The 23,116-nt window shown below is 39.3% G+C and overlaps 2 protein-coding genes across 2 annotated transcripts; one reads left to right on the top strand and one right to left on the bottom strand.

The window, feature by feature from the left end:
* The first annotated feature begins 40 nt into the window (after positions 1 to 40).
* asb11 (ankyrin repeat and SOCS box containing 11) lies at positions 41 to 6,860 on the top strand. The gene is made up of 7 exons (XM_015007540.2): positions 41 to 992; positions 1,205 to 1,284; positions 1,375 to 1,482; positions 2,971 to 3,121; positions 3,207 to 3,341; positions 5,124 to 5,312; positions 5,402 to 6,860. Exons 1-7 carry the CDS (start codon positions 908 to 910, stop codon positions 5,524 to 5,526), a joined length of 873 nt encoding a protein of 290 aa, XP_014863026.2. The 5' UTR covers positions 41 to 907; the 3' UTR covers positions 5,527 to 6,860.
* Positions 6,861 to 11,985: 5,125 nt separating this feature from the next.
* Positions 11,986 to 22,156, bottom strand: LOC106930153 (gastrin-releasing peptide receptor-like). Its single transcript, XM_015007538.2, has 3 exons — positions 21,731 to 22,156; positions 16,324 to 16,675; positions 11,986 to 12,516 (listed from the first exon to the last, which is right to left on the bottom strand). The coding sequence occupies exons 1-3, from the start codon at positions 22,144 to 22,146 to the stop codon at positions 12,202 to 12,204; spliced, it is 1,083 nt and encodes a 360-aa protein (XP_014863024.1). The 5' UTR covers positions 22,147 to 22,156; the 3' UTR covers positions 11,986 to 12,201.
* Positions 22,157 to 23,116: the final 960 nt, after the last annotated feature.

The following is a 23,116-nucleotide window of genomic DNA, read 5'->3' as shown; positions in this document are numbered from 1 at the left end:
CTGAAAGAAAGTCTAATTTTGTTGATCATGATTGATACGTAGAAGCAATAAAAGAGGGTAAAACATCCACAGGGGTGAATACTTTTCATAGGAACTGTACGTTAAACTGTATCCCAGGCTTTAACACCTAACGGATGTCAATCGATCAATATGATAATCCGCAGATCAGTCAAGAAGGTCAAGGTAACTCGGCTGAGATCCACAGCTCCAATAGGAGAATCTGTGCAACTACCAGTCATGCACTTCATCCGAACTTCTACCTGTAGGAGACGATGTAGAGGAAAGCAGACTTCAATTTTATGGCCCAAAAGCAAAACACTAATGAAATGCCCATAATGAAACATAGCGGTAGTAGCATCATGCTGTGGGGATGGTTTTCTTCAGCAGGGACACGGGAGCTGGTCAAAGTTAAACTGAGATGTGCCGGGCAGCACGTCCTGAACGGACGAGCTCTCCACCCAATCTCTGATTATTTTGGTAAGGCCTTCTGCATCTGGTTGCATAGATTCCTTAACTAATATTGTCAAACCAGTAAGATAAAAACATCTCTTTCTCATTTTACTGAAACAGATCCAAGAATTGAAACAATCTTTTTGTTGACCCCAACTCCCAAAACCTTCACAGCGCAGCAGAGTTGCAAGAGTGAATTAGCTGCACTTCCGTCCCCATTGTGCCCCCAGACTGGGCACATCTTTCTCTTCATATGCACATGTAGAAGTGTTTTTTCTCTAAAAGACATTCTCCAGCACCGTTGCAACTGCTATTGTTATTTACGTCTTGGCCAGTATCCTGGGAAGCTGAGGCGTGGGGGAGGTGACCAGCTACCCAGATAAGAGTGGGAGCAACGCCGAGTTTGGGTTTGTGTTTCCTGAGAGTTGAAGGAGTTTGTTGTTCTTCGACTCTCGTGATGGCCACTGTTTCCGCGAGGTCCCAACCTTTGCAAAACCGCTTGTACATCTACAAAGGCCTACCATGCAACTCGCTGATGGCTGGTGAGTGTTTTTATCTTTGCTGATTTTTACTGTGGCAGCTGGAAAGACCCGTTACTTCATGGCGCCTGGGACGGTCTCTTCCTTAGCCAAGCAAAACGGGACATTTTCCACATAGTTCAGGATTTAAAAGCTTTCATTGCTTGTTAATTACAATCTGAAAAGACTTTTTGCTTGTTGTGTTTAAGACTGTCTTGATTTTCTTTTTGCCACAGATACGTATTCAGACAGAACTCCCCTCCATGAGGCGGCTTGTCAAGGCCAACTCCTTCACCTCATGACTCTCATGGCTCAGGTAAAAAAAACAAAACAGTTCTGTACTAGGAATTATCTTTCAGTGACTGGAAGGATTGGAAAAAGATGACAGATTTAAACCTGTGTGCAGGGCTTCCAGGTCAACACTCTCACCCTGGACGGAGTTTCCCCTCTTCATGAGGCATGCCTCACCAGTCGCTACGCGTGTGCCAGGGTCCTCTTAGACAATGGTGCAAATGTAAAAAAATGTTATTCTGCCTCAGAGTTGAACATGATGGTTTTGTGTAAATGTGGAGTCGGGTCCAGTCACAAGACTACATACACTCATGATTACCAGGATGTCATATCTGTTTGGTTCTTTTACTAGTGAATTTGAACGATTCATTTTATTGGTATTGGGTTAACTGTCCCTTTTACAGGTTAAAGAGAAACCACTTTGGTTTCTTGCCTCAGACTCGACTTCTAAGTGTGGACTGCAATGTTTAATGGGGTCGCGTTCGGGATCCGTGTAGAACCTCATTTTTACTCATTGTAAAGTCAGTTTATTGTTGTGGGTCTCGGATTATCATGTTGCTCTTAAGTGGGGTCAAGTTTCGACTACCTACAAACTTGGTGTTAGCCTTCTTTCTCCATTCATTTATCCACTTAAACCAGCAAAACCAGTGATGAAATGAGGTTGATAGCTAGGGAACCCTTTCAAACTGTCGTTTGTCTCTTGCGTGACATTTCGGCTTTTTGTTCTTCCACGAACAGTCCTGCAAATTTCAGTCGAGCTTGTTTATTTTGGAGCAGGATTGTTTTTCTTGGCCTGCAAACTCAAAGTTTATGTTGATATTAAACTCACTTCAGTGCAATAATTTCCTGCGATGACACATTTTAAATTTGATGGATGTTGAACCTCTCGTGCATCTCTTTATCCATCTAGGCGTTCCAACAAAAACACACATCAGCACAAATCTGTGATTGGCTGCTATTAGGTTTCGGAGAAAGCCTCCACAGGCCTAAAATTTGTGAGCCGTGTTTGAAGCCTGTGTTCCTGCCAGGAAATTAATCAAGCGTTTTCAACTAGCTTAGCCGCTTCTTTCAAGATGAGTGATCAAATGTCCAGCCTCTGTTACGCTGGAAGCTTGTAAATGCAGATTTCTCATGGTCCAAGTGAAAGTTTGTAAGGGAGAAATATTTGTAAGGAAGTGTGTTTTAAGAGTTCAACACCTGCATATAATTTTGAACCCAGGTGGAAGAACGACAAGCCACGACAAGTTTAAACTTTTGCACCCTGTTCTTATCACTTCATATGGAGCCAAAACATTTTTTTTTTTTTAAATGATCAAAATGCCAACTTAAAGGCATTCATGCCTATGGTGGCTGTAAGAAAACTGTACCTGTTTATTTTAACACCCAAAATGATTCTCCCTGTAAATATGTTCATCTGTTTTTCCAAACACACACAGTGTGTTCATCTCAAACACTCAAATGTTTAATAAACACACTTTCAAACCAACAAAAGTGAAACTGCACATAAAAAAATATGAAAGTGGAAGTATTTATTTGCATTTTCGTTATTTTATCTTCTCTGGTCAAAGCAAGATACATTTTTAGTACAACAGAAATGCATTAAAATCCATAATGTTCAAGTATCTTCAAATGCTTTATCGTTTTCTGGATTTAAATGGTATATACTGTAACTTTGGGTGAGCCTGGTAAATAATTTCTTTCCCCTTGTCAGCCTCAGGCAGTGTCAGCAGATGGCGCCACACCTCTCTCTAACTCCTGCAGCAGTGGGAACGTAGCTTGTGTCAGACTCCTCTTACAGCACGGAGCCTCCGTCCACCCCAACCACCAGCTGGCTTCACCCATCCACCAAGCTGCCAAAAAAGGTGTGTGGGCGTTAAAAGCGATGAGCATAAAGGTGCGATTTGTTTTTAGCGCAGGTTTTGTGAGGCTGTGTCTCTTTCTGTCCAGGTCACAGAGAGTGTCTGGAGCTGCTGCTGTCGAGCGGAGCCCAGATTGATTTTGAGGTACCAAACGTGGGGACCCCGCTGTATGTCGCCTGCAGGGCCGCGGCAGCGGAGTGCGTGGAGCTGCTGCTGCGTTCAGGTACCTGAAGAAACCGAGTAACGAGGAGGAACCTTTTGCAAGACCTCACAAGTTTACTTTTTAGCTTCTTACACATATTAGTTTGACTTACGGTCAAAATTCAATGCAAACACCCCCCTCCCAAATAAACAAGACAAAAAATTCAATGTTGGATTATAATCTGTCTGAAGAATAAAGCCTTGATGACTTTAATGAGTCTCTGACGTCAGCAAGCATGTGGCAGACAACAGTGGAAATAAACCACTCTTTTTACCAGGAAGAAATATATATTTACAAGGTGTGAGACTTTTACGCGTTAATTTTGATCTTAATCGTATTTTTTAAACTTATAAACGTTACTGAAGAAGAAATTCCACGTTGTTATAATGCGGTGCTTGTCAGCGGGATTTTGAGGAAAGGAATTCACTTAATTCAGTTTGGAATAAGACTTTCGCATAAAATGTGCAGCGCTGTGAATACTTTCTAGATTCACTCCACATACACAGTGAGTGCAAATAATTGATTACTGCTATAGCCTCCATACGTGGCTTTATAGAGCAGACACATACACTGCTAATGACTTAGGTTTTGGCTAGGAAATAAACTTTTATGAATAAATAAAAGCTAGTGCCATTTTATAGCCCAATCAAACAACTACGTTACCTTAAGTTGTTATAAAAATCCTGTATATGTCAAACGTGTTTTAAAAGAAATTTGACTTTGAAATGCGTCACCTTGAAATCGGTGACAAGTTCACCGATTTCAAGGTGACACTTCTCTTGAAGAATTGAGCAAAAATTGTTGAATTCGAAGCATTTGCTCAGTCAACATCAAGATTTCTTCTCTGACTTTGTTAAGCATTATTGATTTGAAAATAACAGTTTAGAAAGATTTCTGACACAGATTTTATCTTTATTCCACTGCCGGCTTGTTTGTTTTAAAAACTTCAATTCTGCGGGATTTCGCAAAATTGACTTGTGATTTTATGAATTGCTGGCGGGAGCTCAGAGGTCGTCTTTGTGATGGAAATGTCTTGTAAAAAGAGGCGGCCATGGTAGTTTTTGTAATCGTTTGTCTAGGTAAGAGAAACAAATGTTGTACCGCAACGTTGGAAAATAATATAAGGAAACACTTGAATAAATGAGTAAGTCTTACATCCCGAATAATTTGAGTTGACATGATCATTCAGAAAAAAAGAAAATGTTAGTTAATAGGAGCAATATTGGTAGTTATCTAATTTTGACATATTTTAATACAAACAAGGACTATTCTCTGATTTGAAGACTGATTGGACAAAATTACAAAAAAAAAATTATTTCTCGATTGAAGTTAAATTACCTCCCAAGACGAAGACGGATTTCTGCCAAATTGAGAAAACCTTTGCGAAATGAATCCCTGAATTAGCCAACTATCTGCGGCCGTCTAACAAAACTTCAGATTCAGTTGTGGCTTTTGTTCCCACTGCTGCGGGGGGGATTTTCAGCCGTTATGCCGTCTAATTGTCCGGCCCCCTTCCGTCCTTTTCCATGGAAACAGAAAGCAATGCTTCACAGTTCACAGCAGCATACATTTCAAAGCTTTTCCAGTCGTCTTAATTTGCAGAGCGTTCTGGGGTAACGAGAAACCATTTAACGTTGTATTTATAGCGCTAATTAGCGTCGATGTTTTTACTCCCTCATTACTTACTTTACATGCTTTAATTTTCTCAACACAAAGGGTTGGGAGGGGGTTGCCTGTACTTCTAATTGATTTTATTTCCTCTTCGTTCTGATATTGAGAGTTTCTCTGTTTGTGTACATGCAGGTGCAGATGTTGGCTCTGGATGTGGGCAGATCAGCCCTTTGCACGCTGCAGTTTGTGCTGGAGAAGCAGACGTTGTTCAACTTCTCCTGGACTTTGGGGCAGACAGAGCCAGCAGGAATGCAGAGGGAAAAACTCCTCTCGATCTGTCGGCACCAAACAGCGCGGTTCGATTTGCTCTGCAGAGGAGAGGTGTGTGTGTGTGTGTGGAACGATCCACTAGCCTTCATTAACTCCCTGAGAATCAAGCTTAAACATTGTTTTCTCTCTCGTTGTTTTAGCTCCCTGCTCTCTGTCTGAGCTTTCCCGTTTCTGCGTTCGCCGCAGTCTTGGGCGACCTCGTCTTCACAAAACCTCCAGCCTCTTCCTTCCTCGCAGTATCAAGAACTTCCTCCTCTACAAATGACACATCTGTCGGCTACATGGACCTCCCATCAATCATCGATTGTCCTTGTAAAATAGTTACAGAGGAATAATATTCTCAAGGAGACGACAACTGCACATTTGTATGTTTTAGGATCATATTTGATATTTAAGCTGTACTCAGGTTACATTTTAAATGACTCAGACTTTGTATGTTTTTAAATCTGCCTGTTTAGCATCCATTTCTTTAAAAGGTGAACACAACCAGTTGCATATCTGGATGTTCCCTTTTTTTCTTTCTTGAACTGTTTTCTGAAACCTTTGTGGCTCCACAGGGAGCTGTCTGAATGTCAGATAAACCACAGTCTGTTGTGGCTGAAGAGAAGAAGCTTGATAAAAAGTGAGGCTTTTAGAAGTTATATCTGCAGTGCGGCATTTTCGTAACGCAGGTTCGTTAAACACCTGATTCATCCCAAGATTTCTGCTCAAGGAAGGATTTCAACAGATGAGGAAAATATAACCCTTTTAAATAAAAAAAAAAAAAAACAGCATTAGTCCTACAATTTGTTCTCTTAACCCTCAATATAATATTTCATAGCTGCCTTTGGCTTCATTATAACCTTATCTCAGCATGCTAGATCTCTCAACTGACTGCTACGGTACAAACATGCACTTTTCAAATTGTACTCGGTACATCTCGACCACAAACCAAATAAAAATACTAAACATAAAGGTCAAGATCATGACAAAAGTAATGTACCATGTCTGGATGCAGCAGAATACTGCGAATTTCACGTACTTGTACCATCTTGCTTTTAAGAACAGGAGTGACATACAATCAAAGATGTCTAATAAGTCATGATAAGTCTTGATGTGTCAATATTTGTTTGATTTTGTCATGTTTCCATGCACATAAAAGTGTGAAGAAGACACAGCAGGAAGGAAGGTTTGAACGACTCGTATTCCCATTGACTCGTAGCTCCTGAGACGTCATTTTTAGGAAAATTAAGAGTTTTATTTCAGTCAGCATATTAGGCCTTAAGAGAGCTCCTAAGGCGATAAAATACAGGAAGTAGTGAGGATTTTTGACTACCCTAAAAGCAGGTGGAAAGACGGATAGAAAGGAGCAGAATATTAGCTCTATGCCATCAGCAGGCGCTGCATGTTGATGCAGTGCGGCAATTAATACAATTTTGTATAGTTTCATTATCATAACACACTTTTCTTAATCCAGTTTAGCTTATATGATCGGTTAATTTCAATCAACAAATGTGGAATGACCAACAAAAGGCATGGCTGAATCACTTTTTGACACAGTTGTGTAGGTTTGGATTTTTCCCCCTCTTTGTAATAAACACATTCATTTAAAAACTGCAATTTGTGGTTTCTTGTGTTATCTTTGTATAATATTGAAATTGGTTTGATGTTCTGAAATATTAAAGTGTGACAAACATGCAAAAAACGAGAGAGAAATGAGGAAGGTTCAGATACGTTTTCACACCACTGTTCTGGCTCCAACGTAAAAAAAGCAGAAGACTAGTTTGTATGAATTAATGTACTATACCGTTCAGATATGCAAAAAAGTTGTAGTATTTTTGTTTAACCTAAATTGGTTTTTCATCATACTTAGGATTGCATTAAAAATCTATTACATAAACCAATTGAAAACCCATGGAAAGTATTTTGGGAATTGATGTCAGTAACAGAGAGCATGTGCCAAGCAAAGGCAACAATTAAAGAGAAGTAAACGATTTAAAAAAAAAAAGTTGAATAAAAGCTTCCATATATATGATAGACTAATGGAACATGAAATATTTTTGAAGTGGCCCTTAAAGTGCTTCACACAGAAGTAAAAGCAGGAGATGTAGAGCTTTTTGGATTTACAAAAAAAAAAAAAAAACGTTCAATAGACCTGAAGTGACAGGTGGAATTTTTTTTATTTTTTATTTTTTCTGATAACTGTAGGTAAGGGGGCTGACTCAGTACCTCAGACCTAAACCCAAAAGAGCTTTTAAAACAGGCAACACGATTCTAAAAATAATTTTTATTTCTCACAAGAACCAAAAACTCAAGTCACAGAGTTTTTGTTTTCTTCTTTAGACTGAAACCCTCAGCAGCTGGTTGGGGTTTCGGTGCCATACAAAATTCTGACTGCATTTGCGTCGGTGCAGTGAAACAGATGTGATTTGCTCCCGTTTTCTGGTTATTAATTGCACTGCTGCTGTAGTCTTAGTAACAGGCAGCTCCATTTATTAAAAAATAACAAATCTAATTAAACATGGGAGGGGGCTCTCGAGTGAAATTCAGAATGACACAAAATGCAGGAAACAAATAAGTGTTATTTTTACAGTGCTGGACTGTGAAGGAGTAATCTGATTATTACCAAGAAAAGTCAGTCAGGTCCAGAGATGTGGATTTAGAGCTCAGATCAAACTGATTTACAGCATCCCAAAGTATTCACACTCATTAAGAATGTTCCCATTTTGTCTCATTTCAACAACAAACTTCAATATATTTCAAAAGGATTCTGGGAAACATATTAACGCATTATTTTTTCACAATTGTGCAGAAAATTGCAATCGCATTTCACAACTTTTACTCTGACATCTCTAAGTAAAATTCAGTTCAACAATATCTATATACAGAAAAGCAGCCAAGAAGCCCATGATAACTCCATATTTTGAGACTATTTTCACTCCACAGAGGAGCAGCATAGATTCATTGCTCAGGTGGGAGCATTGCTCAGGTGGGAGCAGTGGCGGTTTCTGATATGGACGACATGGGCAAGAGCCTCTAGCGCCTTTAGCGCATTTCCTTCTTCTTCCCTCCTTGTTGAGGGTGGTCAACCAAACCCTCTGAAATGTTCCCTCAAAATATAGCTGGCTTTTGCGGATGTTACAGAAAGAGTCATAATGTGATAAACAGTTTTTTTTTTACCTTTAAAAAAGTCTTTCACTCAGTCGTCCTCGGTAGTGCACGCTCATGGGTTAATTTGCCCTTCGTAGTGTCTGATAGGCGGGACGGCGGTAGAGGTGGCTCAGATTTGCCCTGTGTATTGACTTGAAAGCATGCCGCCAGGCTAAACTGTGGAACAGATTGGTTTCCCCACACACACACTTGCAGAAGTTTGTGAAGCTATTTTAACTATAAACAGGGAACTTGTTTTTAGTTAGTAGGAAGAGGGGCGGACCAAAAAAAGCAGGTACACACTGCAATTTTCATAATTGTGTTTGTTAAACATTTATTGACATCCAATGTCCACTATATTGTGTTATTATATTACCTGAAATTTCTGACTTTAGCCTGGTGAAAGATGTAAAAATGAACAACAGGCGTCCATACCTTTACAAGGCTCTCTATTCACTGAATGATGGATGTGGAGAGAAATAATGGCCTCAGCTTTCTGCTCCGTGTTACACTAAACATCCGCCAGCAGTGATACTGATCGCTACCAGCTACTGATCGTAGGCAGGATTTTGTTCATGCAACCAACTCCCTAAGGCGCAGGTTGCTACAATCGATAGCAGCCACACAGTCACACCCACTAGAAGGAAACAAACGCACCCAGTACAACACTTTCATTCCATTGGTTGAGAGATTGCTAGGCGACGGTGCATTTATGTTCCAGAAGCAAGCAGAAACTGTTTCGTAAGCGAGCAGAGAGTCCCAGCATATCTCTGAGCGCGAGAAGTTTTAAGTCCAAGCATTAAAAGTTTTGAGAACAAAAGACGTGAAATCCTGCTTTCAGACTGAAAATGTGTGCTCCTGGATTATATCAGAAAATTTCCCCCATATTAAAGACTTACTACTCATTCTGTAAATAATCGTCCTTTTAGGACACCCTAGGGCATAAATGAGTAAAGGTCAGATTACTAATTGAATGAAGCAGAGGAAATTAGTTGAATCCCCCTCTGCTTCGTTTATTTGTCTCTCAAGATGTATGTAAGAAATTCAGAACGCTTGGGGCCACTGCTCTCATTATATCTGGCACCACCATCGTGCTAATGTGTTTTTTTTTATTATTATTAATTTATTTTTTTATTCAAATTTACACCTCTCTTAACAAAAATTTACAAACAGAAACAAAACCCAAACTGTGGCTTGTAAAGGAGTGAAGGGTGAGCCGTGTTTGGATGCTCAGTGTTTGGTGTTGCTCAGGGGGAATTAATTTCCAAATGCCACTCCGAAAGGTCACCTCAGCAGAGACCTGAAAAATGCTGTCCGGGCAGATTTGAATTGACAAGGCCTTAGCTAAATAGCGAGGAAAAAGCCTCAGCCTTCAGAAGAACTGTCTGAAAGAGATGTATGCTGCTTTGCTATGTGTTTTTCTACTTCTGTAACCTTTGCTGGAGTCGCAATGAAATCAAAAAGACCTGCGTTTCATTGGCGGATGAAATCAATTTGAGGGTATCGTACACCTTTCGCAGCGAGGTTACCCTTACAAAAAGATGGTCCGGCCAGTCAATGTCTGTCATTATTTTACTCTCGAGAATGACTCAACACTTTACTTTACGAATCCATTCAGATGTGCTCCTCTGCGGGAGAAGATAAGACAAACAGCCTGAGGGACTGTCTTATTTAAAAAATCAATTCAGCTAAAAGCTTTATTTTCTTTTAAAGTAATTATTCCTGATTACCTAGGAGGCAGCATCACAGTGAGTCTCTCAAAGTGGGAACTTAAAAGTAAGATGAAATACAGGCAAATGTATAGTTTTCAACGGTATACAGTTGATATATATATTTTTAAATCCTGTGAATAACAGAAGGTTTTTTTACAAGCGCAGGCTGAACTGCAGCAGGGTGGACGACTTGTCATCATTTGTTTGGCGTTCATGGACAAAATCTCAACACAGCGGCAGAGAGGAGGGCGTCTGGTTTGGGAACCGACGGGCCCCATGTTTGGATTTTGCACGCAGTGTTGTTCTGTTGGCATCGGTTCAGGCATCTGCTCGGGGAAACTTCTGGGCACGTCTCTGTACGTGTTTACTCTTCGTGTCCCATTTGAAGTCGACTGAGAGCTGGAAATACCCTGGAATCTCCAGAACACATCCTCAAAATGCAGACAATGAGTTCATTTTAAGCCTGTAGATTCCATTCAGTTAATCAGCTTTTTATGTTGTCTATGTGCTCTGTTGTTGTTTGTTTGTTTTTTTTTTTTTAAAGTTTTTCTTGCATTTCTTCTAAACTTTCAAACTTTAGCTAAAAAAACAACAAAGACCAAGCAAGATCAGGTTTAATTAATTCTGCAGGTGCATTAAAACGTAAATGTAAGATTTAGTATTGACGTGCATTTTTTCACAATTAAAGTCTAGATCTTATTTTTTCCTCATTTCTTTCAGTCTTTAAACTGGATTTCTCATTTGCAGGATTACATTTAAAAGATACAATCAAGAAAGCAAACAGTCCATCATCTACATCATCTACAGCCATGATTCTGTAGATCAGTGCAAAAACAAAAAAGACCCACAGGAGATTAAGATAATTATCTGCAGACATGTGGAAGTCAGTCAGTGCATAAGAGATAAAATGTATTCCTGCAGCATTAAAGGAATTTAATAGTGGAAATGTGGAAGTAAAAACAAACTTTCTTAATGTTTAATGTTGCTCATTAATGACAAAAAAGAGAACATTATAAAAAAGGGGGAAATTGTTTCCACCTCTTTGCCTCATCCTTGCGCTCACAAACTGTTAGGCTGTAAAACATGTTCAGTAAGTCGGATCATAGAGTTTAAATTCATCACTATATAATTTATGTGGATGGTTTTACAAGACTCATATGTTTTGTTTTGGATGTTTAACTTTCTTGCTGTCTGAATAATCAACATATAAGTCAAAAATGTTTTGTAGTTTCTTTTTTTATTTTGCGTCAAATGAAAAAGGACTACAATGTAATAATTTAAACAATGACAATAACGATACTCTGCAGAAGAAAAGAAAACAAAGACATCATAAACTCCATCACAGGTCCAAAATGGTCCAACAACAGTTTTTTTTTTTAAAATATAGAACATTTAATAATTAATAACAATGTCTCAGGTGCAAAGAATAAAAATATCTCCCTGTTTTTGTTTTTAATTGAGATGTTTTAACTCATGGAATTTTTTTTATTTTGTTCATGATAAAACAACCATTAATTCTTCAACTGTGGATCTTGAAAAATGTCCCCACACAAATTTCCTTCTTTACATAATACCCACATTTGAAAACATAGATTGCCATTCACGTAATACGAGCTGCTTAGAAAAGATGCTCCACGGATGATTGTCAGGAATCACAGTGGATGAAATGGTTTAAAACACGAGTCAAAAACTGACAACGAAGCTCCAGCAAGGCCAAAGCTGAAAATCCACTTTCGGCTTTTTAAGCGACCGCTACAGCAAACCAAAACATGCAGAATAAAGGGACAGTCTGTCTGGTTTATCAATATGGGAGCAACAACCGCTCCTTTACTTGCATTATTTAAATCTCTTGCAAACCCACAAATGACACAAACAATGCTGTTGGGTTTAAGTTTTATATTTAACATTCAGAGAATACATCCAACAAAAACGACCCATTCCCACCATGGACTAGTTTACCAACTGATATCTAAAATCAGGTTTTCCTTTTCCAACAAACTGAGAATAATTTACCAACATATCCAAGAGAATCAAAGGTAGCAGAGTCCTTGTAAAGCACACGTTGCGTTTGGTTGGGGGCGGGGGGGAACAGGGCTCCTTCAGACGGAGGTCACGTTTGTGCTCGCGCTGTTTTGGCTGTACAGCCGTCTGGGAGAGCTGCAGCACAGCAGCTGGTTCCTGAAGTGCTTGCTGAAGCTCTTGCTCATCAAGTAAAGCGCAAAGGGATTGACGCAGGAGTTGGCGAAGGCCAAGATGCGAGCACACACGCTGGCGATGAAGTGAGCCAGCGACGTGTCCACCTGGTCGTAGTGGTAGGAGCGGTAGAGGTAGATGACGTGACTGGGGAGCCAGCAGAGGGCAAACAGGCCGACGAACACCAGCACGGTTTTGGCCAGACGCTTCCTGGACTTGATCTGACAGGAGAAGAAGACGAATAAGAAGAAGAAGAAGAAAAGAAGAAGAAGAAGAAGGAGGAGGAAGAGAAATTACACTTGAGTGTCTTCAGTAATTGAGTTACCACTTTAGCTTTAATTGGTTGTCATCAAATATTTGCCTACACACTGATATCCAAGTGAGGCGCACCTGTCACTCAGCGGAAAATTGGAGCAATTTATTTTAATTGTTCACATTGAATATATCTCAGAGAAAATTGCCCAATTATACGTCTCAAAATCAAGCAAAGGAGAGCGTTTCACCATTTTTAAAGGATGAATCCGTAGTTTATTGAAAATGGCCTACACAAATCCCAGAGTTCGACCTACATTTCTGGAGAAGCCCTGCTGACAGGGCTTCATTATTTAACCCTGGTTTTGAAGCCAACGTGAATAAATTGTTCTCCAAATGTTGTGCTAAAAACAGGTGACAGACGAGACTAAAAAGGAACTTTAAAAAAAAGATGCTAAATAAGATGTTACGTTATGGTGCACATCACCCTGAACACAACACCTCCATGTTGAAACACGGCGGCGGCAGCATCATGCAGCCAGCAGGACTGGTTGGAGTTGATGGGAAGATTGATGGAGATCACAAAAGCAGAGGTTATTGTTAGCTTAAGACTCGGATGGAGTTTGACTTTCTAGCAGGAAAATGTACCTGAACATGACAATAAAATGGGTGTAAGCGTATTTATGTTTAAAAAAATAACATTGGAGAATCTAGACTTGAAACTCGACGCTCACAGATGCTCTCCACCAAAACCGACTGAGCTTTTTGACATTTTTGCGAAGGTGAATAGGCAAAACTTGCTCTCTGTAGATGAACAAAGCAGAGACAAACCCAAAAAGACTTGCAGCTGTAATTACTGTGAAAGGAGGTTCTGCAAGGTATGAAAGCAGAGGAAAGCAGATCACACTCATACACTTTCCATACTTTCTCTTTTTTTTTTTGCTTAAAATAACATTTAAAAACCATTTATCCCTTTCTTTCCGCTTCGCCATTATGCTTTGCTTTGTGATGGTCTGTGATGGATACGGGTAAAAATAGAGGAATAATGTTACTGTACAGAACCTGTGTTGCTATCCATCAGATTCAGTTTTATTTTCCCAAAGTTTATGCACAAAGGCAAGGAATCTGATTCTGATTCCACTTTGATCTCAGAAAAAAACATTAATATAAACTGATTAGATTAAAAACATTCCCTAGATACAAGCAGCGGAGGGGGTTGGGGAGTATCTTGTATTCTCAGATACAAGATGCCGAACTGAGCTTCCTCCGCAGAGCGGAAGGGTCTCTCCCTCAGAGGAAGAGTGAGGAGCTCGGAGTGGAGCTGCTACTCCTCCACACCGAAAGGAGTCAAAATAAAAAGATGTTTTTTTTCTTCCAGAAATACTTATAACTAGTAGCTATTTGTTCTGGACCAACACCGAACAGCATATTGCAGATTTTCAAAAAGGAACAATTTGATTCACAGCTCTTAAGTGGTGAGATTTAGTCGATTAACTTGGAAACGAGACAAACTGCCTGAGGGAAGAAAATCTTCTTTGCACCTCCTTTGAGATCAGCACTTCAGACATCATCACTTCTGTGTATAATCCATAGACAATCAAGAGTGCAAAGGGCAAAGCAGCTTAACCATGAACCTTCTGGACCGAGAGAAATCGCGACGCAACCAGAGCAACTGGAAGACCCCGACAGAGACGATCTGTGGTATAGAAATACTGGCAGGCTGGTTTTCATGATTATTTCTAACAGATGGTTTCCTTTTTATTATACACCAGGAAATTAGTCACAAAATAACCACCATTTCCTGCAGGTGCTTTAGCATATTTCAATTGGTTTTATGTAGAATATGCTCACAGGAACAAAAATAATATGTTTGTTATCATGTCAAATATAGCAGCTAAACACAGAGTCAAATAGGTGTTTTTTTTTTCTTTTAAAGGAAATTATCCGAGTTTCTTTTAGCTAAAATGACATAATGCTGCACCTTTCCTTTTCTGTATCGTTGTTCATTCTGTCTAACTTTTGCTTCCTTTGCTTGAGCAGCCTTCCTTTTCTTCTGACAATAGACGAGGGAGAAATTTGTATTCGCCCATCAGATGCTGCTGCTACATCCAATATAAAAACAATTTCTGTGTTGTTTTGGGTGCGAAGCCTCTTGTCTGCAGTAAAGCGAAGAATGTTACTTTAAGTATTCAGTGAAGAAGCTCCACTCCAGACACAGCCTCAGACTCCATAATCAAAGAATAAAACCAGGAGTTGTATATTTCATGAAGGTATATGTGCTGATAGTTGCTTCTTGTGGAAATGAGGGAGGATGAGACAATATGAAGTTGTGTTGCTGTTTGACAGAACGATAAATATCTTATGCAATTGTCCTGAAGGTTATAGTAAGGTTTAACGGCAACCTCATGTTTATATTAAATCCCAGTAAAGATGTTGTTTAAAAATGTACTGCAGCAGCACAATCATGCATCAAGGTTGCTAAGCTCTCTAGAGATTGTACGGATTTGTCTTTATACTTTTTTCCAGGCCTGGATGAGTTTGAAAAATTGATTTTTACACATTACATTTTATTCTTTACTGTACTTATTTTCTTGGTGAGTGTAAAAAATGATTTAGTATTGATTTGTAATCAATGGATGTGCTTTGTCTTTGATTTGCTTCATCTCATTTTGATGTTTTAAACCATCAGTTTATTGTTTTTTTTACGGTCAATAAAAAACCATGTGACCTCCTGCTTGATCTTTAAACAACATAAATTCAAACTGAACAACTGAACTGTGGTTTTTAAATTGGGTCTAAAATGCCAAATTGCTTTTGAAATCAAGTTTAGTGAAATCAACCCCTTTGATTTGAGTTTATTTGTAAAGTGATAACAAATTCTGGTCATTTGTTTTTTCTTTGAAAAGCCTCAAATATTACCAGTTTCTACAATGTAAACAGAACAGAAGCATTTCTAAAACGGGTATTTTTCTTTTACTCTTTTATAACAGGAGCTGCAAAGTTTTTTGTTTTGTTTTTGTTTCTTTTGAAGAAATGGGTCCATTAGTAACATCATATTCATGCCCAACGGAAGCAAAGACATCAGTTTCTGATTAAAACTTTAGAGAAAATCTGCTCCGCTGTGAAAGAGCATTGATTTAAAGAGCACTTCAGCTTTGTTCTGAAACACTGAAAGAGGTACAAACAATTGTGTTAAATTGTGTCATAATTTGATTGGTTTACTAACAGAATAAATACTTGAATTAAATATTGGATTTTTTTCAGTGTGGGGTTTTGCTGCAGCTAAAAATGTGACTTTGTTTTGAGGGTTTTTAGCAAGAGCCTTCGTTTTACTGCTTTCAGTGTTTTATTGTATTTTTGTTCCATTGATGTGTCAGTTTCATCTTTTTTTCTACTAAATGTAATTTTTCAGTTTTCTAATCATCTTGCTATTGTGTTTAATTCTCGTCTCACTGTGAAGCACTTTTTTATTTTAATTTTTTATCTGTAGTAGGTCCTTTATAAATAAACATTACGTTATAAGCCTTCAGCAGCGGCGTGAACAACTTTGTCAGTGTTTTGTGTGAAATTGGGTCTTGTGTAGTTGTTTCTTTGTGTCATGAAAATCACTTTTTACTTCTTAGAGATAATTTTTTACGTTTTTTTTCAATGTTTTTTGCAGTTTGTCTCAAGTCTTTGTTGTGCACAAGAGAGTTCTGCATCTTCCTAAATATGTAATGGATGACAAACAAACACGGACATTCGCTAAAGTTTCCCTGTGGCGTCCCGATGCACACCTGTTTGTGGAGATGCAGGTGTCCCTCTGCGGAGATGTCTGCTGAGCTCCGGATCAGGCTGCGGGCGATGAAGCAGTAGTAAACGGAAATGACGAGCAGAGGGATGACGTAGAAGACGAGGAAGGAGGCGGTGGAGTGGATCTTCGGATGCAGCTCTCCGGCGTGCGGGTAGGGGGCGCACGTCACAAACGTCACGTTGGTGTGGCTGGTGGTGAAGGTGTGCAGGTCGGAGAAGACGGCCTCGGGAATGGCCAGGGTGACCGAGAGCAGCCAGATGGTCCCGGCGCGCAGGCCGATGCTTAGAGTGGCGCTTGATCTGTTGATGTCCAACGGCTTGACGATAGCTTTGTACCTGAGAAACGAAGAGCAGGTTTAAGCTGTCAGCTTTTTCTCAAAATCAGACAAATTGTCCTTGACCTTGATCTTGAACTAAAAGGATACGTTGAAAATTTACCCTGCAATTAAAGATCAAGAGAACAATCAATAAGAGTTAGCGATCAGTTAAATCAAGAATTAGGTTCATTGGTCCAATTTTGATGTTTGCTGCAGTAAAAGAAACATCCATCAAGCAAAGTACTAATAAAACTGTATTGGTCTCAGGGGGCTAATAAACTAGTTCCGTTTTCACTTCAACATAAAATGGAAAAGCAACAAAGGAAAATTACTTCAAAGAGCAGAACCATCTGAATCTGTCAGCTTTCACCCCACAATAAAACTGAAAAGACTCCATTTCTGGTTGAACTGTTGCCATTTACTGTAACAAAAGCAGCTTGTGATTCTGTTCAGGCAATTCCCACATTTCCATCTTTCTCAGGTGACTGATGTAAAAACCCACTTTGAAGACATTTTTCCTGTGTCCTCTGTGTTTTCACTGCTTGGTCCCTTAAGGTTTTCTCATAATAAAGTGGAAGAGATTGGGAACAACACCTACTCAGACTCAAATTGGTCGGTGTTAAGAAAATAAATTTAAAATATGCTAGTTTTAAAACTTATGTCTTGGTTGAAATAGCCTAATTATAGTTTTAAAATTACTAACTTATTCTGGCCTATTGACCTTTATTTTACCTGTAGTTACAGCAGATCGTTTGCTAAGATCTTTTGATCTGCCCTTTGTCTGTGTGGGAAAACAATCAGCAGAAGTTCCAGCTTTTCACACAGATCCGTGAAAAGCCATAAAAGAGCAGGAGTTCAGGAGAGTCTCTGGTTCCATTTTGTTTAGATAATGGGCACAAATGGCCTTAGATCGTGACTTGCAGGGAGTTTTAAAAAGGGTCCGATTGAATGATTGGGTTGGATGAGCAAAAGTACGCCTTATTTGAATAAATTAAAGACAAGAATACGCCTTTTCTATAAAACTTTGTACACAGGAGTAACAAATCAGATTTGCTCTTGCAATTCTCCAAAGGCGTCTTTGCTTTTCTTTGCCTTTCTTTCTTTCTTTCTTTCTTCTTTTCCATTTGTCTCAGGTAAATGAATGTATGTCTCTGTTGTTCTGCAGTTTCTGTTGTAATTTCATACGTTGTCTTCTATTGGATTAAACTCTGTAATTCTGTGACGTCAACACTCATTGTTGTTTTCTGTGTGGCTACACGCGGTCCGCCGGGAGAACCTGGGATCCGTAAGAAGATTGAGCCAGAGATATTTCCCAAAAATATACTATAACCTAAAATCTTCTTCAACATAGGCCACATAAAATCTCAGCGCGACATCAGAGGATGCCGCTGAGCATCATGAAGAGATGTCAATAACTGCAGGTCTGCAAACTTCACGTATTCTTCTGATGTCAGATCCAAGCTGTTTGTAATCGGGTCCAAAAGCAGGAGGAGGTTTTCAGATTTAAGCACAACTCAATCAAACATGAGCATGAAGCCGGCAGCTCAAGTCATGAAGAAAAAGAGCCCATTTGTAAAAAAAAATAAAAAAAGTTAACTTCCCAACAGAGGAAATCAAAGCAAGCTTTGAATGACAGGAACAGTAGGCCATCTACGCTGCATGTGGAGATCATCTGATTAATCATGACTGCCGGTGAATGTCCAATCCAAACACACCTGCCTAACTCTGATATTTGCTCTTCTCAGAAGCACAAGATGGCAGGAGAATAAGGCTGGAAACACTAAAAGCTCTTGACATGTTATTGCACTTTATCTCCATTAAAAGTGAAGGTAGATGCATCTATCTGTCATAATAGCTGTACGTGTTCGCTCTGTATACGAGCTCCACAATCGACGAATTGTCTCTGCACTTAAAACTTCAAAGCTCTACCGACCTTAGTTTTCAATACTTTAAAAAAAAATGTTTTTTTCTTCTTCTCTTTGTAAATGAATGCTGTGTCTCTGGACTAAAGAATCAAAACAAAACAACAACCCAGAGAAGATTGCTTTTTGCAATACTTGCAGTAGGTGCAATAGGTGCCTATGCTTGGAATTTTTTAAAAATCTTGTTAAAGAATTACACCATGAATTTTAAGTTACATTGGTCTAGCAAACTGAAGTTTATTTAATAATCTTGAAGTAGTATGCATATTAAGTCCTGTTGGTGTTTTGTGATGGAAAAAAAAACCTCTTGAAATCATAAAAATAAATAAATAAAATGTAAAAAAACCCAAAAAAACCCAGAAATCCTGGATTGGTTGATGGATTTCTTTTGTTGAATAGTAAAACTGACCTTTTCCAAATTGAATCCAATTTTATACAAACATTTGGTTTTAGTAAACACTCACCTTAACATGTGAGTGTTTTTGTGTTTCTCACACAACCTGTATAGCATCGAAATAGCTGCGCTTTCAATATAAACTAATACAAATTTTGAATTCGATTTTTCTACAATAAGACTTAGAAAAGTCCATGAACCTTTATTTTATTTTTAATCGTTATTTATTTGGCATTTAGACGTCAGTGTGCTCAAACAAACGTGTGTGCACAGTTTCTGGGAGCAGAAGGAAAACATTTTTTGGATGATTGCTTTCCTGCAGGGTCAGTCTAAAGGTTTACGGATCTTCTCAAACTATTTTTAATGAAATAATTCTGGCAGAGAGCTGTATTTGTTCCCAGTGTCATACTGAGGACTTTTCCTGCTGTCCACCGTAATATAAATGAATAAACTACGGAAACACTTGTGTATTAAATACTTGTCTTGATCTACATGGTGATGATCTGGAAGCAGAGCAATGTTGAGAAATTTTTTATCTAAATACTATTTTTCCTGTGTAATAGAGAATGTTAAAAAGACTAGCATTTCATAATAATTTCATGAATTATAAAGTCTATATTGATATATATAAATAAAATATCTGCCAGATAAATGTATAGATAGAGCGAGACCTATGTACTTCCTGGTAAGGTTGCCAGTCCATCACAGGGCAACATATAGACAACAAACAACCCAGCAACATGCACACACACACACTTACACAATTTAAAGAGCCCCGATAACCTAGAAGTCATGTTTCTGGGCTGGGAGAGGAAGTCAGAGTGCCCAGAGACAACGAACGGATCCACAGAAACAAAATGTAAACTGCATGCAGGAAGAACCAAGGCCAGGACTCAAACCAGGATCTTCTGCCAGTCCTACAATCTACATATGTAACCCATAGAAACATGCGTGTAAAGTTAGGATGCTAATTTTACAGTTTTTCAGATGAGAAGAAGTTGTTTTTCTGTCAGTTTTCTTAAACAAAGTTTGTCAATTTACTACATCAGTACAGAAAAGTCAGTGTCTGCTAACAGACGCTCATACTGGGCCTTGTTCTGCTGGAGGTCCGTTCCAGTTAAAATTTTGCAAAACGTGATAAAATGAAATAAAAAATTGCATGTATTATTTGCCCTGGAGATTGCTGCTCGGCTTGGCTGCTAAAACAATGAATAATTCCACTGAACAAAATCAAAACGGTAGCAGAGCAGCGGTAATCAGAGGGAAAATCCCAGGCAGAACTTGTGCCTTTGGGCAAGTAGATTTATCAGCCTAGATTTGGAGAACTGCTCATCAGAACGAATCCTCTGAATCTGTGAAACCTTTGGAGGTGTGCTGCAGTATTTTAACAGTATTTGTTTTACTGAGGTTTCTGTGGGATTATTTCTTATCTATATAATTTGCTCTTTAAGCTACTTAACTCGGTTCAATTCAGTGAAATGTTAAGGACATTAAGTAGGTTAAATGCTTTGTGTTGACAGCATTAAAAAAATGTTAGAATGAATGGCCAAGGAAAGAAGTGGTCAGCATGCCTAGGTGGGCCCTAAATGGACAAACCCATGTGGGCCACCACCATATAGGGCCCATGTAGGGCCCATGTGGGCTGTGGCCCTACATGGGCAAACCCATGTGGGGCCATCGTGGAACCCGCAGACAAACCCATATGGGACCCATATATCAGCCCTCCTTTCCCCCCACATGGGGCCCACCTAGGCATGCTGGCAGAGAAGTAAGGATCTGTCAGAGTTCAAAAGCTGCATTGCTCTATTTATGATTAATAGTCGCTACCATTTACCTGTCAGGGTCTGCAGAGGGAGACGAATCTGTCAAATCTGCAAATCTACTGCAGAACCGACGAGGAGAGACGGAGGCTTGGTGGTTCATCCTATTGTCCACCTCTGATGCTGACCCCACCCTCTACTTCTCCCCTTGTTCTTAGTGTTATAATATTAGATATGCATGTGTTCAGGAGAGGAAAGGATAGATGGTGCAACATTTCAGCTTTTTAGCTTGTGTTTCAGCTTTATTATAGTTGATATATTTTGTGCACCTTTTTATTGCACGGTATATTTTCCTGATTGTTTTTCAACGTTTACATGAATTTATTTATCCACATAATCAGTTTTATGTCTGTTTTCTGTATCGGCTTATTAGAACAAGGCAGTCAGAATCATGAATTGTGACAGGTTCATTTCACATTTTCCTGAATCGTTGTCTAGACAGTAACTTGCCTTTGGCAAATTTTTAATTATTGTCCCAGTAAGGCTCGTCTATTATCAATACAGTTTGACAATGAAGCTTCCTTTTTTGAGTGTTTAGTCATGCCAAAGAAAAAAGATACCAGATCACATATTTACAGAAAAGACTATTAATGTGTATTTAAAAGTGTAGACACTATAAATGAGCTGACTTTTATTTGTAATATAATATAATATAATATAATATAATATAATATAATATTTCTAGATTTTTACATTTTTACTTTCAGCCACAGCAACATGTCCAATTGAACATGCTTTAGTCTGGTGGTCGCCTTCGAAACTTTCTGCAGGCGCCCCGGGAAATGTAGCGGATTAATATAATTTACTGTGATGTGCAATGTATAAATAGTGCTGCAGTCTCGCAGGAAAACATTTCAAACAGCTTAATTTAAGCGTAAAAATGACATTTAGAAGTTGACACAGCCCACATCGCGGCTCCGGGCTGCGCGGCAGGTTACCGGTCAGCGGAGAGCGCAGTCAGGGTGAACACGGAGACCCCCACGGAGGTGAGCTGGATGAAGGGGATCAGCTTGCAGCCGACGCGCCCGAACAGCCACTCGTCCACCAGGTAGCGGCTGGCGTCCACCGGGGCGCAGGTCACCAGCAGCAGCAGGTCCCCCAGAGCCAGGCTGGACAGGAACAGGTTGGGCACGGTGCGCATGGACTTCACCAGCAGACACGTCTTCATCAGAGTGATATTCCCGACCAGACCCACCAGGATGATGAGCCCGTAAACGGCAGCGATTCCGATGCCGGGGAGCCAGACGGCGTACTGGTGACGTTCCGGGCTGGAGTCCCAGAGCATCTTGGAGACATTGAGGAGCAAAGCTTCGCTGTCCTCCAGCGACGAAGTCCACTGATCCTCCAGGGACATCGCGGCAAGAGAGTGAAGGACACAGACTGATGAGCTGCTGATGGTTTTCTGGCAGCTTTATGAACTATTTGCCCTCCTACAGGGTCGTGCGTCACTCCATGGAGCATAGGATGGATGCTGGAGAGCTAAGACATTTGTACTTGTATGAAAAGACCTGACTAAACTTAAATCCCAGTTTTCTCGACAGATAGAATGAAAGAGAAAATACTGGTTTACAAGTTAAAGGTGGTCAACTCAGCTGTGAAGGACTTTATTATCTTAGAGATGCATTTAAACAGTGAATGGAAGCAGCCAAAAGTCTCTCTGTTATGTCCATGTATATAGTGGTTTTGTGAAGACAGGGACACATAAAAAGTCAAATCCAAGATTAAAAATTTTTATAATTTTTTTACCTCGGAAACACAAGCAACACGTTGGGGCCACTTTGACTGTGAAGCTTTTGATTCAACTAAAGCTCTCTAGCGTAACTCCAGCATCGACTGGTTGATTGTCCCTTTGAATTAAAGATTTTAATTTCACAAAAAGTGTGTGGAACACCAAGACTACTTAATGGGAGCCCTCTTGAGCTGCTAACTTATAAAGGGTTTTATAAATTACTTTTATAACTTTTCTTTTGAAACTGAATCTCTGGAAAATGCTCACTCATTGAACATGCTCCAGTGAGAAAGATCTGCCTGGAAAAGAGGCATGGTCTCTGTTTAGAACAATAAACCTGCTGCTACATGTGATATGTGATAATGATATAATTTATGTAGAACCAGTGGTTATATGTTAGACAGCGGTTTGGCTTTTTGTGTCAGAAAAGTGACTTTTTGACTTATTTTACAAAAAAAAAATAAAATAAATTAAAAAAATTTAGCAACAATAGGTGATTTATCAAGATTTTACACCTTTACAAGTTTTATCTTTTCCGACCTTAAAATATGATAAAATGAGTCATTTAAATGATGCTCATTTCTTTTTTAATCAG

Source organism: Poecilia mexicana, unplaced genomic scaffold (assembly GCF_051168715.1).
Source record: "Poecilia mexicana isolate PSO_F unplaced genomic scaffold, ASM5116871v1 scaffold_2, whole genome shotgun sequence".
Classification (NCBI taxonomy): domain Eukaryota; kingdom Metazoa; phylum Chordata; class Actinopteri; order Cyprinodontiformes; family Poeciliidae; genus Poecilia; species Poecilia mexicana.
The sequence above is the reverse complement of the archived record's forward strand: the minus strand, read 5'-3'. Positions and strand labels throughout refer to the sequence as shown.

Excerpts from the sequence above, each read along its gene's own strand:
- asb11 (XM_015007540.2), top strand. The coding sequence starts at position 908 with ATGGCCACTGTTTCCGCGAGGTCCCAACCTTTGCAAAACCGCTTGTAC. Across the intron at positions 993-1,204 it reads ATGCAACTCGCTGATGGCTG|ATACGTATTCAGACAGAACT; the intron begins GTGAGTGTTTTT and ends TTTTTGCCACAG. Across the intron at positions 3,342-5,123 it reads GGAGCTGCTGCTGCGTTCAG|GTGCAGATGTTGGCTCTGGA; the intron begins GTACCTGAAGAA and ends GTGTACATGCAG.
- LOC106930153 (XM_015007538.2), bottom strand. The coding sequence starts at position 22,146 with ATGTCCCTGGAGGATCAGTGGACTTCGTCGCTGGAGGACAGCGAAGCT. Across the intron at positions 16,676-21,730 it reads ACTGCGCTCTCCGCTGACCG|GTACAAAGCTATCGTCAAGC; the intron begins GTAACCTGCCGC and ends TTCGTTTCTCAG. Across the intron at positions 12,517-16,323 it reads ACCTGCATCTCCACAAACAG|ATCAAGTCCAGGAAGCGTCT; the intron begins GTGTGCATCGGG and ends TTCTCCTGTCAG.